Source organism: Lygodium microphyllum, unplaced genomic scaffold (genome assembly GCF_053477565.2).
Source record: "Lygodium microphyllum isolate KBCC unplaced genomic scaffold, Lygodium_microphyllum_v1.1.10 scaffold_389, whole genome shotgun sequence".
Classification (NCBI taxonomy): domain Eukaryota; kingdom Viridiplantae; phylum Streptophyta; class Polypodiopsida; order Schizaeales; family Lygodiaceae; genus Lygodium; species Lygodium microphyllum.
Window position 1 is genome coordinate 1 of NW_028229855.1, and position 17,903 is coordinate 17,903.

General features: G+C 41.0%; 1 protein-coding gene across 1 annotated transcript; it reads right to left on the minus strand.

The window, feature by feature from the left end:
• Positions 1-1,100: 1,100 nt before the first annotated feature.
• LOC148008099 (protein ENHANCED DOWNY MILDEW 2-like) lies at positions 1,101-16,271 on the minus strand. Its single transcript, XM_087674485.1, has 16 exons — positions 15,783-16,271; positions 15,543-15,683; positions 15,294-15,390; positions 15,136-15,201; positions 9,073-9,293; positions 8,827-8,929; positions 8,421-8,525; positions 7,272-7,522; positions 7,022-7,105; positions 5,973-6,428; positions 5,539-5,686; positions 4,947-5,048; positions 4,628-4,720; positions 4,113-4,154; positions 3,857-3,967; positions 1,101-1,322 (listed from the first exon to the last, which is right to left on the minus strand). Exons 1-16 carry the CDS (start codon positions 16,100-16,102, stop codon positions 1,101-1,103), a joined length of 2,562 nt encoding a protein of 853 aa, XP_087530611.1. The 5' UTR covers positions 16,103-16,271.
• Positions 16,272-17,903: the final 1,632 nt, after the last annotated feature.

A 17,903-nucleotide genomic window follows, 5' to 3' on the forward strand; every position in this document is an offset into this window, starting at 1 on the left:
TCTCTCCCTTCTACAACTGTCACCTCTGTCTCAGGCAGCCCCTAGTGTCAGCGTTTTGCAGTTTCTTCTCTCTTCACACTTTGACTAGTGATTACAAACTTGGGATCTGTCTCCGATGGACGTCACACTCCAACATTGCTCTGCCCTTGAGCACACTGTACACTCTTACATTCATTTACAGCATTCATTCACTTCAAATTTGTGTTCTCTCTCTCCCTTCTTCTGTTTGTGTTTGAATTTTGAGTTTTGGGTTTAGCGTTTGAGTTTTGCTCTCTGTGTTTGTGTTTGTCTCTTTGTGTTTCTGTCGTTGTCGTACACTCTATGTTTTCCTCAGTGCAAACCCTAGAAGTTTTCTTCACAAAGGACCCTATTTCGTTCCTACATGTGGAGGGTAGTATGACACTCCTTCAACATCCCTCAACCCCCTCCCTTAAGAGATGGTGGCTGTTGGACTGCCATAAGCTCATCAAGCATTCCTTGTATCACATATGCCATATACACAATTCGTTCACATTGCCCAATAGGGCATATGCTGCTGCCACTTGCTGCATTCATGTACATCTCCTTCAACATAGCTCAACCCCCTCCCTCCCTTAAGAGATGGTGGTTGTTGAACAGCCACCAGCTCACTAAGCATTCCTTGTATCGCGTTCAGCATATACATGCTTTGTAAGTATTGTCTAAAAGGGGATCTACTTTTATAATAGTACGATGACATTGTGAATCATTGAACAAAAATATGTCTTCTAGTCATCTGACGTTAATAGTTAGAATTTTTTAAGTAAACTTTATTGTTTAACATTAATATTTTGTATTTTGGCGAAATGGAGAGAGGAAACAGCCCTTGGTTTTGGGAAATAAGCATGCTCGATTTGTGGTTCTGTCAAGCAGCATATCCGCATGTGATGGATAGCCCATTAGGGCATGTGCTTTTGTTAATAGTAAAGTTGGTTGAAACCTCTTGCTTAATCTAAAACACATCTCATTGAGGCAGAAGTTGGCAATGTCATGCTCCACAAGATGACACAGGGGAAGGCCTAGCTTGCCAATCGTGGCCTCTGTCCATGAGAAGAAGTCGTACCATCCTCCTAATACTACAATTACTCACATACACCATCTCCTCCAATAACCCCTACTGCTATTGGATGTTCATCAACAACCACAAGAGCAAGCTCATGCCCACACCCAATGCGAAGGGCTTTTCTATGGTCATAGGAAGACTGCCCGATATGGTGAGCAGCACTCCAAAAGCACACCATGTAGCCATCTGAAAGGCCCATGGCCTTACAAGACCTATAGGCATCAATGAAAGTGATGGTCCGCTGATAAAAGACAACAAGGCAAGACACAAGGCTGATCATTGAGATTCACGCCAATGTGGTACATCAAGGGTGGCAACATGAGGGTCTATTGTTGCCCTTGCATCATCATGGCCATAATCCCCTTGCTTGAAACACGTGCATGAGTTGTTTCTTGAGGAGGGATCGACAAATTCTTTCATTCCAAATGCACCATCAGAAGTAAGCCTAGAGAAGCATGGAAATAGGTGGGTACCTACTTCCATCATTTTGTCCTTGAAAATTCTCTCCTTGTCAAGGATTTTTATGGCCACATGCTAGCCAATCTCCATGTTCAACCTTGGAAAATTTGCTTTCTCCTAGGATACATACAAGTTCACATTTGCCTACCTAGATTTGGTGTTGGGTTGCTTTATCACTCATTGGCAAAGGGCCAAGGTTGCAAGTCCCTTAACAAGACAGCCTAAGAACCTAGGCTATCAATTTTATGCAATGGGCAAGAATGGAATATATATATACATATATATATGTCCCCTAGGTCTGTGCCATTTAGGCACCTAAAAGGAATTAGGTCCACTCTAAACATACACGAAGAGGGATGGAGAACCATGCAAGTCAATGGAGAGGAACCTAGCTTTATGCCTAGTGGAGAAAACAAACTAAGTTCTGTTTATCTGAATGGTGCATAGCTGCTATATTGAACCTTCTTGCTAAAACTTTCAGCTTATCAGCCATATTGTGTTGTACTGGTCTGAGAGAGAAAGAGAGAGAGAGAGAGAGAGAAAGAGAGCTGCCATTGTTTCAACCATCTAAAGACACACTTGTGGCTTCACCCAATGCTTATGCTTCTATGAAGTTTGTCCCTGCATACTCTTCATCCTTTCCCACTCTCCTTCTAGTCCTATGGCACTTTATCTCCTACACCAACTTCTCTGCCAAGACATGGCACCCCTACACCCCCTGTTCTCCAAAGCCCTCCTATACCAGAAAACAACCATATGCACAACAAACAAACCTTTATCTTGGAGACTTTAAAATCAACAAACTAAACACACAACAACACTCATACATCAGATGGAACAATATGCAAACAACAACAAACATCCTCAATAAGCAAACAACAGCAAAGACAATGACACTACTACTATATTGGTCAAACCAAAATCCCATTTACAGATAAATATCTAGAGTTAGAAGCAAGTAACCACAGACAAGCAAAAGCAAGCAAGCAAGCATAAACACACACCTACAAGCACACTTTACCACCTAGAAAAACAGAAGGACAATGCTCCAACACACGCCAAGACATGGTTTGCATTCAATTAGTCTCTAGATTTCCCAAAACAAACAACGATGACAAGGACAATACTTCTATTACCAATCAAACCACAATCCCATGTACACAAGATGCCAACTAACCAATATCTAGAATTAGAAGCAAGCAACTGAAAACAAGCGAGAGCAAGCAAACAAACAAAATTAACAGCCACAAGCACACTCCACCACCTTTTTGAGAAAAGGGCACTGCTCCAATACAAGCCAATGCGGATCTGTTTATTGAGTTTCCATTCAATTCATCTCTATACATTTCCCCAACAAACAAATGGTTCCAACACAAATGACAACAAGGACAACACTACTATGCTAGTCAAACCACATCCTGTTTACACACAGTGCCAACTAACCAATATCTAGAATTAGAAGCAAGCAACAGAAAGCAAGCAAACCGAAAGAATACAGCTACAGTCACATTTACCACCCACAGAGAACAAAAGAGCAATGCTCCATACACACAGATGCACACTTGTCCATTGAGAAAAAGCCCACAGTCTTAATCCACCTTCTCAAAAGCTAAAAGGCACTGCAGGACCACAAAATAACAAGGGAGGGAATATGGCAGAAACAGTGGGAAGGTGGCTGCTCACATCAGCAGCAAAAGCAGCCCACTAAGCAGTCATCGTCAAGCAAACAACAGAAGGCAGGCGACTATGGGAGCGTGGTGTGGGTAGCAAAGGGGTGACATCAGCAGCAACCACAACAAGAGATCTACCAGTAACAACAGCAGCAATGAGTAAGGAGGAAAGAGAGTGGCATTGAAGAAGGCAAGGTGAGGAGGGCATTGTAAATTGCATGGAGATGACAAAAGGCAGGCAGCAAGAAAGAACAGGGACTCAATGAGCCAGCTCTAATGGTCATTTTTCACTGAAAATGTGGTGTCATTTGAAGAAGTTTGTTGCAAATAATGAGTCTACCCTTACAACATTGGGTGTTTTTAGACATATTAAGACAAGCTATTTTCCCTTAAAAGAGTGTATAAAGTACTTAATGATAGAATTTGAAGTCGCATAAGCTTATCTACATTAGTCATATGAACAATATTGTACAAGTTGCCTCATGCAAGCTAAATATATCCTTGGACTGAAATGCAATTGTCAGATCAACTGATATCCATGGAGCATTTTATGAGCTTTGCACCACTCATACATGGAGCTAACGATCAAAAAATAATCATTTCATTCATTTGCCAGCAATGGTGGAGAAGAGGAAAAGACACATACCTTTGTTTGAATGACATCAAAGTTCTTGTACTCGCACTTCTTCCCAATCTCATCCAGCTTCCTTTTCATTAGCAACGAGAACTCATTTGCTCCACAGCAAAAATCCACCACCTAAGGTAGCATTGTTTTGAATCAGTAAAAAGGCCAATAAAAAATGTGCCCGTTGGCTTGTATTGCATATGAAATAATGCAAGCAAGCCCAAGAGCCTTTACTGATGGCAAGGCAAATACTAAAGTTGTAGTAGTGTGGTCTTACCATGTCTCCTGGTTGAACATACCAGTGGAGCCTCTCGACAATCTGCATAGAGGAAACCTACAATTCAGCTCTCAAATACACATTTGAAGATGAAATCTCAAAGGCCATTGTTTTTCTACAATGCAATGCAATGCTCGGGAGAAGCAAAAAGAGAAATGCCCTTTAATCAAAGCTTTAAGAAAATATAGGCAGCTGCCACTCCACAAAGGCACAAAAAACTCTGATTACATGTCAAGGGAATCAGAATCACAGCCAGCCATAAGATCCCAAACACAACAAGATCACTTGCCCGATTGCAAAGCACAGATGTTTAAGGGCACTACAATCTGGATCTAGTCCATTTCATCTTTGAAAAATCAAAGAAGCTTGCACAGTAATGAAACTTGGAAGGCAAACTTTAAACTGGATAGAATGTCGTGAATGAAGAGCACAACACTCAAATATGTAGCAGCACATCACAAGTACTTAGAAATTTTCCATCCCTACACATCAATTTCTTGTAAAATGAAACCTACCTCTTCAAGCCTTTCGGTTTTTGTGAAATGTCGACCAAAGGATGTGTACCTTGCACCGTATAAAAAGGGTGAAAGGTACACCCTCAACTCATTCTGCCACAAAAAAAAGTAAACAATCATACAAAGCACCAGCAAATTCTGCCAAAAGGATTATACCAAGGCAGCAAGTATAGATTATTAAAAGGTCAACAGTTCTTGGGAAGCATAAAAGACTCAAGTTGTATGGCTTGAAAAGCCATGGAATAGGAAATAGAGTAAAATCACACCTTTCAAACTACCTAGTCAAATTAATTGCTTAAGATTTTAAAAAAAACAAAACCTTGAATGCCTCAAGTGTCTTTATGTAAATTGGTGAGCATTTGGCTTTGGCATCCTCAATAGCCCCGCCACTATCCAGAGTCTCTACAGCTTTGTGCATTCCCTAAAATATGATCAGACATAAAACCCAGCATTTAGTACCATCTCACACTGCTGTATGCATGTAAGCAGGTCATTAGATTCAAACATATACACCTCCGGTGGGAACCAATATGGACAGGTTTTCAGGACCAGTGTTATATAAAATATAAGCATGTTGAACATTTCACATAACCAGACAAAAACTATAGGTACCTTACTCTTTAATCTAGAGCAAGGTAAACAAGACCGTTTAAGAGCATTATATAACCAAACTACGCCCTACATTCAAACAAGTTAAATTATGGGGATCAACATCATAGTCATGTCTAAACAGCTATCATTCTTACAGAGCTCACCAGCATGAATTTTCTCCCATCAAACCCAAAAGTTGCTAAATTTTGTGTCGACTCAAAAGGTAACAAACATGCACATGATACCCTCACAATCAAACATGATGTTAAGTCAATAAGCTTTGCCATGACATTTACATCTTATGATTGAAGTATACATACTCTGATTATTGATTCTAGTTTTGTATTTGAAATTTTTTGGCCAGGGTTCTTTCCTGGAGCACGTCTATAGCACAAAGGCACCACCAGCTTCTTCTGTACGTTCTCAATGTTAACAGAGCTTCTTGCCTTTTCAATCAGTGCATTGACCCTGTTGAGCAATAGAAGAAGATAGTAAGCCCAAAAATGGTCATGGGGTTAAACTCCCTGGAGGTACCAACCAAGTCCATCTGAGCTACTGCTAATTAAAGGTTAACAGAACTGCTGGCATATTCATGATTTACCCACTAGATTATTAAACCCAAACACTATTAAGGACAACTTTGTGGGAAGTTTTAGATAGTTGCTGACATATTTGTGTAACCACTAGATTGTAAACCTGAACACTACTGAGGCTGGCTTTTTTACCCTCCAAGGGTAAGATATTGTTTCCTTACATGTTGCATACTTCACTCCCAAAAACAAAAGCTGGTTTGTTTTTCCTTTGAGCTAGTTGTGCACTTGTATCTCGATATAGTGGAGGTTTTCCAGGTTTTTGTTCACTTGTTATGCTTCTGCCTTTGACCATGCTCTCAAGCTGACTTGAGCTATCGTATTGCTTCCCCTTGATTAAAATAGGACCACGTTTATCCAGATTGCTTTTCATAGGTCGTGAGGTATCCATTTTGACTTCCTTCATGGAAGGACTTGCCTTCCTCCCAGATTTTGTGTCAAACATACTCTTTTCCAGTCCAACTTCTTGCTTAAGTTTCTTTTTCTGCAACTGGCCTTTTCTATATTCCATGTCTGCTTTATTTTTGGGTGCAAGCTTCTTAGGAGCAGGAAGTGAACCCTCTGGGAACTTCACATGATCTCTAGCTGGTGTTCCCAACTTAGGGATGATCTTGTGCCGCCTGTTAAATCAAAAAACCCAAATCAGCAGTACAGCCTAATTAATTATTAAAGACCGCCACCAGGCTTCTTACTGATTGCTAACCACATGATAGAAGTATAATGAATATATTCACATGTGTACCGTGTGTGCACAGATACTTTCTGAAATATAAAAAAGTAACAATACTACCAAAGCATATTCCTGACGAGGCATCAAGTACAGTGTGTGTATAATTACGTATTGCCTGGTCTAGCTAGCCATTAAGATGTAACAGACAGCTTCTGTTGATCAGTAAAAATCAAGGTTATATCCATGAAGATGTAGCTATAACACTTCATTGCGTGAGCATTGATCAACATGCATAAGCATTATGAGAACTTGCTTCTGACAGTAGATAAGGAAAAGAGGAGCACTATACTAACCAGCTTCTGCTTAGATACTTTTTCCAGGGCAAGTATGCACATGAGAGAGAGGTATGAATGTGGTTTTCACATGCTGGCCAGATTCATACTCTGATTATCTTTAATTTCAGCAACATTTTACCCGCCAGAAGGGGGCCGGGGGGGGCAAGCATGCGAGAGGACAGAGTACATTACAGGGCGGAATTCTTACTTGCAATAGATAAGAATTCTATCCGGTAGCAAATCTTCCCAAGCTCTTTGTTCCTCATCATCTGTTGCATCAAATAGAAGTGATCTGCCAAATAAATCAAATACCTGATAATTGTTAGTCAGAGGAATACACCCAAAATTTGCATTTGAACAGACCAAAAGAAGGAATATAGACAAGTTATAGCTCACAAATGCAAGAACGCATATCAGTAGACCGCACAATGCTCTTACGGAGTTAAGTCAGAACATACGCTGGAAAACATTTGCGATGCCAAACCCTTGGGCACCGTCGACAGACCCCAAACTGCAAATCCTCCTCTTCTTTATTTTCTCCTTTTCCACACTTCCAGCACTTATGCATGGGGCACACAAAGCCCTTTCCTTCTCTGATAGATTCTGAAAGGGTATCTTGCTCACTTTTCTCTTTGTCTCTCAGAATCACTCCAGCAACACAATCTGGATGATAAAAGTGGCCGCACATGGCCGCATCGCAAAGAAAGACCTGTTAACCAGGCACATAAAGGTTACAGGACTTCTCATCTCTGCTCTTGATCAATTCTTCCAGATTTTGTCCTAGAAGAGACTGAAAAATGCTACCTTAAAACAGAAACCAGTGGGCAAATAGTTAAGCCATGTCTACTGAAAGGTTCACTATTCTGTATACTAAAAGAGAATGAGCACGCTTTATATATATGCTATAAGAACCAAAGTAACAAGTTCCTACACAGTAACCTTCTCTATGTTCATATACCCCCGCAAGCTACGTAACATAACCAGCTCCTTTTACAGACAACCTCATTTTTCTCCCTGATGCAGCATTCCAATCATTGGCCATTGCTAGCCTTGCCAGCTATCCTGATGTGCTTAACTGCCACCTGCTGCTAATTTTTCTTCTGGTTACACAGCGCTTCATACGCCAAACCTCCAAAAATGCTTCTTAGTACATTTTCTCGATCTGTTCTAACCCATCATGCTCTATTTTTAAGTGAATGACCCAAGTCTATCTCTTTGTGCATGACCTGAAAATGCAAGTTTCAGCAATGAAAAACTAGGGAAACTAAAGCTTTGGCTTAGCCACCTGACTGGCTAAGGCTTTTGCTGCTCTTGTAAAGAGTTCAATAAGAAGTGGTAGTGGAAATAGCTGCATAAAGGATACATGCTTCACAGTGAAGAAAAGGATTTGGCAAAAATGCATAGCAGCAAAAATATGCCCTATATATTATCTTATACTATCATCGTGTCCCCTGCTACAATCATACTAATCCCAAGGAGCATGAACTGGAGTATATATGAGATAACTTGCACATTTTTAAGCAGCTTAGAATGGATTTGGCAGATACTTTCACATAAATGTTGCAATAAGGTCAGACTTTTTAATGGAGAAGCAGTCACAGATTTACCTCTTGAGCAGGACCTGCAGACTCGTCAGAGCAACCCAGTTCTCCACACACATAGCACTGGTGCTTTTTTAGTTTGCAGTTGGGACAAAAAAACTTGTCCATACTCTGGAGAAAAGTGATAAATTGCAGCAACATCAGTGAAAACCACCCATTTTGTCAGCAGTGTCCAATAATGCCAAGCACAACAGTCATTGAGACATGTCAGAACAGTCTCTAATGCACATCCCAACAAGTTTACAGCGCACAAAATGGAATTACACGATCCATGGTTATTTATGTAGCTTAAATACAGATGTACACCTCCACTCTTGAGATCATAAACTAAAGCAATCATGCTAAAACATCTTGCAAATGTAAACAGACAGAAACCAATCAGAAATATAAAAAGCTAACAGAAACAACCCACCTCCACTTCAGCTTTGCTAAAACCCAGAGTGGTACAACTAGCATCACTTGCACCGCTGGCTCCCTTGTTAAGATGAAACGATCTCATGCATGGGCCATCACAGCTGTCGCAAATGTTTCTTTGTTGGTTACTACTTACAATGCTAAACTTAAATGACTCATGTTAGCACTTCATCAGAAAGCACAGCCATATACATGCACAAGCGCACGTGTGTAACACCAAGCCTTCAAAAAAAGTTAAAAGTACCAAATAACGTCACCGCCATTGTCACATATGCAGCACACTGTCTCTGAAAGATCCGCAACTTCATCCATGTCTGTCTCCTCAAGATCATTCATTTCATCATCAATGGCTGGCACATCAATATCTGGCTTTAATTTCTTCTTCTCACTGCTAAGCTCAGGCTCATCAGCAGCTTCATCATCATCTGAGATATGCATCCTTTTCCTACTATTTTGCCTCCCATCCTGTTACAAAGTCCACATAATTTAAAACTTCTCACTTAATGATCCAGTACAACTAACAAGACAGGCTCAAAGCTCAAACATTCAATTGTATGATTAAAATTTGGCTGTTCAAAATCAAACGCAATACAGTGATATTACAGATTATTTACAAACTACTTGTTCATGAATGTGTGATGAATCGTAGATTCATGAATCCTATGTACCGTAGCTAAAAGGATTGGGAACAGGAACAGGGAATGAGATCAAAACAAGGAGGCCCCATTCTGGGAACAGGACATTAAGATGTAGGTAAATCTGTGAATTTTTCATAATTTTGAAATAAACAACTTCACAAGTATTCAAAGACACCAGAAAATCACACTCTGACCATCTTATTGCCTATTAAAAACAAAATGAACAGTGCACCATATATTAAGACCAATCAATTCTGCAAAATACATACTACCAAAAAGACTCTAAAGAGTAAAGACTTGAGCCATAAATGTCTGAAGGCTGAAGTCGATATCATGAAAGAGCCAAGGCCCAAGAGGCAAGGCCGCTAGTAGATACACATATCAAGTCAAACTGTCAAAACAATGCTCATTGATGGCAAGCTGATGCTGCAACTTGCCTCTACAAATACTCAAGCCTAGAGGGCTCTTGGGCTCCTCCAAGCTGTCCAAGATAACATCCTCATCTCCCCCCTCATTTGTGGACGCTTTAGCTGCCTCGTCAACTCCCTCCCCGGGCTCTCGAACATGCCCTCATGTTCACTCCTCCTACTCCATCTCCCACTAAATAAACAGATCAGCCTTCACAAACACACTCTTACAAAGCACCCAAGTTTGCACTGATGAAGACAAAATCACTAGCCTTCTCCACACCAAGGTTCCTCCTCTTCTTGGCGGCAATGTGACTAAGAACTGCACAATTGCTCTGAAACAGAGGTGCTAAGAAATTGGCTCAAAATGTGACAACAAAGGGCTATCAGGAGGTCTATAGGTGCTAGACCATATGTTTGATAGTGAAAGGGGTTAAATTTCCAAGTTTTGCTAGTAACTCATTAGAAACCTTGGTTTACGAAGACTAGGAGGTAAGCAACCGAGGTTCCATGTTGAATGACCTTGGACGTGTGGATTTCATGCTGTTCAGCTCCTAGTTATGGTTCATGTACATTTCATGCTGTTCATCTCCCAATTGTGAGCTCTATTAGAGTCTGATGAAGACATTGGAGCTCTGATAGCCCGCCCATTTCAAATTCCTGCCTTGCATTTCAATGCATTTTAGTTTTAGTGTGTTCATACTACCAGTCAAAGAATTGATTCCATTGCATTTCAGTTTTGGCTGCATTCATAGCGGGCAGGGGCTCGCAGCAGCATTTATGAGGGGACAGATAACGGCTACCACCTGCATCAGGTCAGTCACATTTAAGGGTTGCTACTATAAATGGCAGCAACCCTAGTTACTGCCTATCATTCTTTTGTACAGGCAAGCCTCTCCCTCTGTTCAGCTTGTAATTTTCTCTCTCATCACCCAGATGCAATGCCCTCACTGGCTGTGCATGCAGGGACTAGTCAGTCCATGGTACATTCAGCTTTCATTTTCAGATTGATAGTCTATTCCTTCTCTTCTCTACGGTCATTTATCTCTCTTCTCCCCTCTCTCTCCATGTGTAAAGGCCCCAACAATGTAGTATGCTCAACAATTGTAAGATTCCCTTATTTCCGAGGTTGAACCATTCGAGAAAATAGAAGGAACAAATACTTGAGGTTGAATATCACAATTATTTAGAAATTGCAGCCATGGGCACTTAAAAGGAAATGAAGACAAATTGAGGGGTTAAGATCGACAAAAATCCCCCACCCCACAGGAGTGTATTTCTGCTCATCCTACAATCAACCAAAGAGTAAGGAGAAGTATTTTCACACTCTCACAAGGTCATGTGAAGGATGGACATGCAAATATGGATCACTTACCATGTAATAAAAACAGTTGATTTCTTTACCAAACAAGAAAAGAAAGAGAAAAAATCAGCCTTTCTCCATTATTGACATAGGAGCAAGAAACACCCCGAAACACTCCTTTCCATGACCCAAAACGCCAAAACATGGCGAGGACCCAAAACGCATTTCCTTGTCCAAAATCTTTCCCCTTTAGGAAAAGGGCTCCCATGTGGCATTTCCCCTTTAGGGAGACAGCTCCCATGTGCCATTTCCCCTTTGGAAAACGTTTTGATTTGCTCAATTTTGCAAAACAGCCCAAAACGTTTTTATTAAATGTAGCATTCATTGATCATTATATTGTTTACCCTTTAACATTAATGTTTTAATGTTAAATGTTTAACATTTTAATAATTGGGGCTTTCATGTAGCATTTTCTTTAGAGATCATAATGTTAAATAGTTGTTTAATATTTTTAATGTTTAAACATTAAATGTTTAACCCATTAAGCTAAAATCATTAAATATTTCATGTTTAATCATAAAAATGTTCAATCAATAAAGCTTATCATTATGATCCTTTTTTTTTTTGTTGACACCAACAAGCATGTCATGCACCAAGCCCACAAGCACGCATCAACTCTAGGGCTGCAAACAACAAAGGATCGTTTCTAGCCAGCATGAATTGAAGCCACATGATGAACAGATCCTTTATTGGCCAACAGGAACACATTTGTGGAGTTGTGAGCGCGCGCGCGTGTGTGTAGCTTGGCAGGTGAAAAGCCACTATTGTTGCTCCCAAGCCTCAGCTTGCTGGCAACCGACCTGCTCCCATAGAGTTGCATTCTCTTGTCGCACCACCGCCACTTTTGCTCGCAGTACATCCACCTCCTACTGCATTGTAACACAGTGTCCAAGGCTCAAGCTCAACAACAAGGAATGCCAAACAATGTTGGGGCCACTCCTCTAGAATTCCCGATGCCTAGCATGTGGATTGTGACATACATAAATACATCTATGCAACCAATGATGCTATATAAGCTAGCCCATCATACTCAAATAGACCTAGAATGCAAGCAACCACTTTAAGCAAATCGTATGTGTTTTGACGCTAACCAGCAGCAATGTCTCTAAAACAATCATGATGAATACATTAGGATTGTGTTCTAGGGTCAAACAAATCAACCAAGCAACCATGTATCATAGCAACTATGTGGCATACAGCAACAACCAAATGCAACAAAACACCTTTGCAATAGTCGAAAGGCTGCTGCAGCAATGCATAGCAAATCATGGCAGCAAAGGAACCTTCCACCCAATGTTGTAGCACAGCTTCACCTCAAAAACCTAATCTTATCAAGCCAACCTTTGGGAAAGCTTATGTGCTCTAAGTCTGCAAAGTCCTAAGCTATGCTACCATTCAAAATTTGAATGAATACTAAATCATAAGAAATCTCTTACTGCGATTGCACATATATACTAGAAGTATGGAAACTACTTATGAATGACAAACTCAAGCTAAGCTATCTAGAATAGCACTTTTAAATGGTGTGAACTCAATGAATACCTACCAAATGGCAACATCTCCTACAATTTCATCACCTATTGCAGTCTATTGGCTTGCCTTGGTCTAGAGGGGGGACGGCACTATGTTGATCACATACAAGACTTGTAATCAAGCAAGTCAAGATGCACATACTGTGGAGCCACTAATATTAGGGTTTGCACTAATACTCAATAATGATACATTAACCCTAATTAGTTGTCATTAAAATAGCCTCAGAAAATTTCGTGCTAAAATGCCAAAAATAAATGGCTTTATTTTTTAGCGATGGGACCACTACACAAAAATCCTCTATAAGTAGAGTAGAGGTTTAGTCATTCTTTATCCCTGATCATTATTACTCTCATCTTTCAGCCATCAGCCGAATACCCTCCCATTGCACACCAGACCCCAGCCGGAGGAGCTCCTAGCCCCTCATCAGCTGATCGCATATTCACACCTATTGTTACCCACCTGGAGGACATCACCATCAACAATGGAGGTTTGTCTTGGCACTGCTGCCCATCAGTCACCTGCTGTTTTTGACCAGCTGCTGCTATCACACCTTGCTTTTTCAGCTGGCAACACCTCTGCCACTTGGCGACCTGATTGATGTTCTCATCGGTCTGTGTTTTGCTGCATTTGAGGTGGCCCAGCTGCTGTCTACTCTATTGCAGCCGGTCACCACCATCTATAGCTGTGTTTTCTTCACCTGCAGGCTGCCCAGCAGCCACCCGGCCTTCTGCCACCTGATGGGGTGTTGATGCCTCCATCATCTCTTCCAAATCTACATTTTCAGCCTGCCAGACATGCATTTTGCAGCCATCACCATTTTGCTGCTGCTGCATTTCATCTGATGTAAGATGCACTCTCAACGCTGTTCCCTGCTTCTCCCACACCACTCTCTGTTCACATCATCCACATTCCTTGAGGCACAGAGGTTTGAGGCCCTTTGTAGCATATACAACATGCAACATTCATTCTTAAATTATTCTCTGAGTTCTCTTCATCTTGCATTCTACAGTACACAATGTGCTTGTCATGCAATTTGTGTATCTCTATCAGTGCTCATGCATTTCTTTACACGATACAAGTAAATGAGTAAGCTAAAAATCGCAAGCTAATGTCATCTTCAAAGTAGCAACATTCAAGTTGGCTCTTGGGCAATACTAGGTCCCCTCAAACATCAATCACTTCAATTAAGCCAAATTCTAAAACCAAAGGTAAGTGGTCCCTTTCTCTGATAAGGGTTCTCAAACATATCCATGGCAATGTGTCTAAATTGTGAGGGATCTAGAACACATTTATCTTCATTGCTTCAAATATGGCACAATGAGCATAAAATAACATTAAATTATATAGCTCAAAAATGTACCTATTGAGTTGCAAAATAAGTTCCATTAGGCTTCACAATTCAATTTTGCACTCCCTCTCCTCTACAAGAAGGCTATTCAGTTGAGAGCAGCATGTAAGTGGAATACTGTGGAAAGCAGGTGATCAGCAAACCAGGCGCTTCACACATCAATAGGGTTTAGCAGACCAGTAGGGATAAGAATTCCACATAGAGCTGCGACTATGGTCCTCCTTCACATCATTCCAATTCCTCCAGCCCAAGCAGTTGAGCCCTGGTGACGAGGGTTGAGTGGGCAGTCTATGCAAACCAGGTTCCAGCAATTAGAAGAAATTTGGTCAGCTTTGCACTTTCACTCAGAATTCCAGTAACTCCAAACCCACAAAACGTCTCAGTGGTTGAATCAGCAGGTGCCAAGAAAGTTCTTTACTATCAGTTGCAATTTTTCATTCTCTTTCATTGTCATGTTCTTCACTTGCCAATTACTGGTATTAACAGCTTAGTGCACTGTAGCTTAAGGTGTTCTTTTCACCAGCACACTTTAGGTGAGGAGTAAAGCAAAAGGCAAAAGTGCAGATAACCATACTACGATATATGGGAACTTTGTGCGTGTAAGTTCAAGGTGAGAGCCACAATAGTTTCGCATGAGGGTAACAGCTTTGAGATGGTAGGGGATGGGTCTGGAAAAGGTTAATTGTGCTACAACTTGACGCTAAAATGCTTAGAAACTAAGTAGGAATACTGCTTTGATATCAACAAGAGAGCAAAAGCTAACCTGTAATGTGTGCATCACTAAAAATTTCACCGAGCCTAACACCTTAGAGGCTTGCAAGGTCAATCATCTAAACATTTTCCTCTTGAATACCAAATGGAAAAATTATATATGATTCTGGAAGAACTTGCAATGGGCAGAATGCACTGTCCATCTGTGATATTCACAGAATCTAATCCATGCATTACTACCAGAGGATGAGTATAAACAAGCTTGACAGGGAACTTCCAGGAAAAAGAAAGGACATGCAAAGCTAACCTCTGTTGCTGAAATGAATTTCTTCTTTGGCATCACTCCGGGACCTGTATCTATGCCTTGCAAAGCCTGCACCCACCATAAAACATCAGGGCAACTACAAACATTAAGTTCCATGTTCTGTGACCAAGTATAAGAGTGTGATATGACTGCAAACTCACAGTGGCACCAGCTAATCTTTCATCGATAGACATAAGATGGCAAATAAGAGGTAAATATGCAGGCAAGTCATTGCGGCTGGGCTGTGTCTCCCAAGAGCTGGATAACAGGCAAACACCTCAGTTTACAACAGGTTGAATGCACAGCTTGCAAGATACCAAGAACAGGAGTAGCAGAGCGGCTTTCTCCTCATTTTATTTCTAAAACCAAGAAAAGAAGAAGAGTCTTTGTCCTCACTCTAATGTACTTACCTGAAGACCTCATTGACATGATTCCATGCGATACGCTCTGAATCAGTAGGATTCATGGCAACATAGTTGAGAAATTGGGCAACACTCACAATGGTTCTAATGATCTCCTCGTAACTCTTGCGGGGCTTCACAAGCCGAATCCTGCAGTGCCGGGCAATGTGAAACTCGTGCAAAACACATATAACTAACTGACCCATTGGAACGATATGTGACAGAGGAATGGTTCTTCATCACTCTTACCAATACTTCTCTGTTTTGACATGAAAAGTAGGCTTGACATCTTTAGTAAGTTCAATCCTCCAGGCGACAGCCTTCACATACAAACGCATGCCATTGTCCTGTGTGCCCCTGAGGAAGAATACCTTATCAGAGACTGCCACCGCATCCTCAGCTGAGTCCGCATACGGCAGAGTGGCAAAGGAGATGGGATTCTCGTCGCCGTCCTCGAGCCAATACTGATTAGCGAAGGTCGGCACCAACTCGAATTCATCCTCGGACGAATCGTCATCGCCAGACCGGTCGGGCCTGGGCGTAGTGTCAGGCTCGTCGCTGCCAGCCATTCGAATCAAAGCATGGGGGAATAGAAGACTTCAAAGTTCTCCTAGGTTCGATTAGGGTTCGGCCAGGCGACTGCAATCCGAGAGAGAGAGAGACAGAGACAGAGACAGAGACGCTGTGAGAGAAAGACCCCGCAAGGGCAGACGATGAAAGGGAACCAGAAATGCAGTCGCGCAGGCGAAAGGACCAAAAAACAAGTTCGTGATCTTTATATTAAACTGTAATTATAATTATAATTATAAACTAGTTATGACAGATGCTGATGGTAATTTACAAGTCCACAAGTAAATAAGAATGTGATTTTGGAGTTGCCATCCTTTGGGGTTTTGTTTTGGGGCCGAGTGTTCATGAAAAATCAAGATTTAGTGTATAATAAATTACAATCTTTTACAAATCACTTTTAAAAATATGTAATAAAAAGTTTAGTAATTTTTTTGAAAACGGTAATAAAATTTACTTGTATGTAAAATAATATTTTAATCGATTAAAAAATATAAACATTGATTGGATGCAAATTTTTTGCATTGATACTCTATTCACATAACATATTTTAATGACATGTAACATAAACACAATTATTAATTATTGTAATTTTATTTAATATATAAATTCAATTTTATTTAAAGACTCATGAGTTATGAGACATAAGTTATACCTGTTTATAAATTGGCTTGACAATTGACAAATGTAATGATTAAGAGTATGATAAATATTGGAAGATTTGATGGCATAATTTAATTTATTAGGTTTTAATATGTATTAATAACCTAATGGTGGCTAGGCGATACACTGAAGTTTGGGTCCTAGGATGGCTAGAATAGGCAAGGTGGGGCAGCATCCAAGGTATAATTTTTTTAAGTTTATATTCATAGGTACACTTGCTGGTCAAGCTCGTCACAACTCACTCCTCTCCATCTTCCTTGCTCTACTACTATGCTAGTGACCCACCCCAGCCTGGTCTTCTCACTACCCCTTCCTTGCTCCTCGCCTCCTTCTAGTAGCTCACTCCTCACGACTCACTCATCATGACTGATCTCTTGGCTTTGCTACCATGGTGGTGACCACTACATCCTAGTCTTCTTATTGCCCTCTTCCTTGTCCCTCCTCGCCTCCTTCCTAATAACTGGTAGTGTGCTGCTTCTCATGGGCCCCTTCCTCCTTCCATGCTAGTTCTCACCACCCCCTTCCTCCTCCTTCTCATTCTCTACAACACTACCTTACCCCCTCTAACTCTTATGAGCATCACCTCCTTCCTCCTCCCACATGCTTATCACCACCCCCTTTTATGGTCGCAACTCGTCTCCCTTCTCCCGCACATCTCTTTCCTCCTCCCACACTGCTTCTCACTACCCCCTTCTTTGGTCACAATCACTCCCTTCCTCCTCCCATGCTCCTTCTCACTACCCCCTCTCTCCTCTCACAATCCTTCTCGCCACCCCCTTCAGCGGTCACAATTGGCCTTCTCAACAACTTCCTATAGCAAAATTATGAGATTGGTTCCTTTGTAGGGGCATCCCCATGCAACAAGTCCCTTCCTCCATAAGGATGTTCCCATGCTATGGTTGACCTTCCCTATTTACAATCATCAGGCCTAGCTTGATATGCATGCCCTCAAATATGGTTTTGAGTGCAAGAACATGACCATTCAAGAAAGAGTTTGTAGTATGCTTAGTCAAGTAGACTTCTCACAACATTTTTGGACGAATGCAATTATTGTTGTACATTTGATAAATAGATCACCATGCACTGATATTGGTAGCCAAGTTACAAAGGAGGTATGGTTTGAAAAACCTCCTTCATATG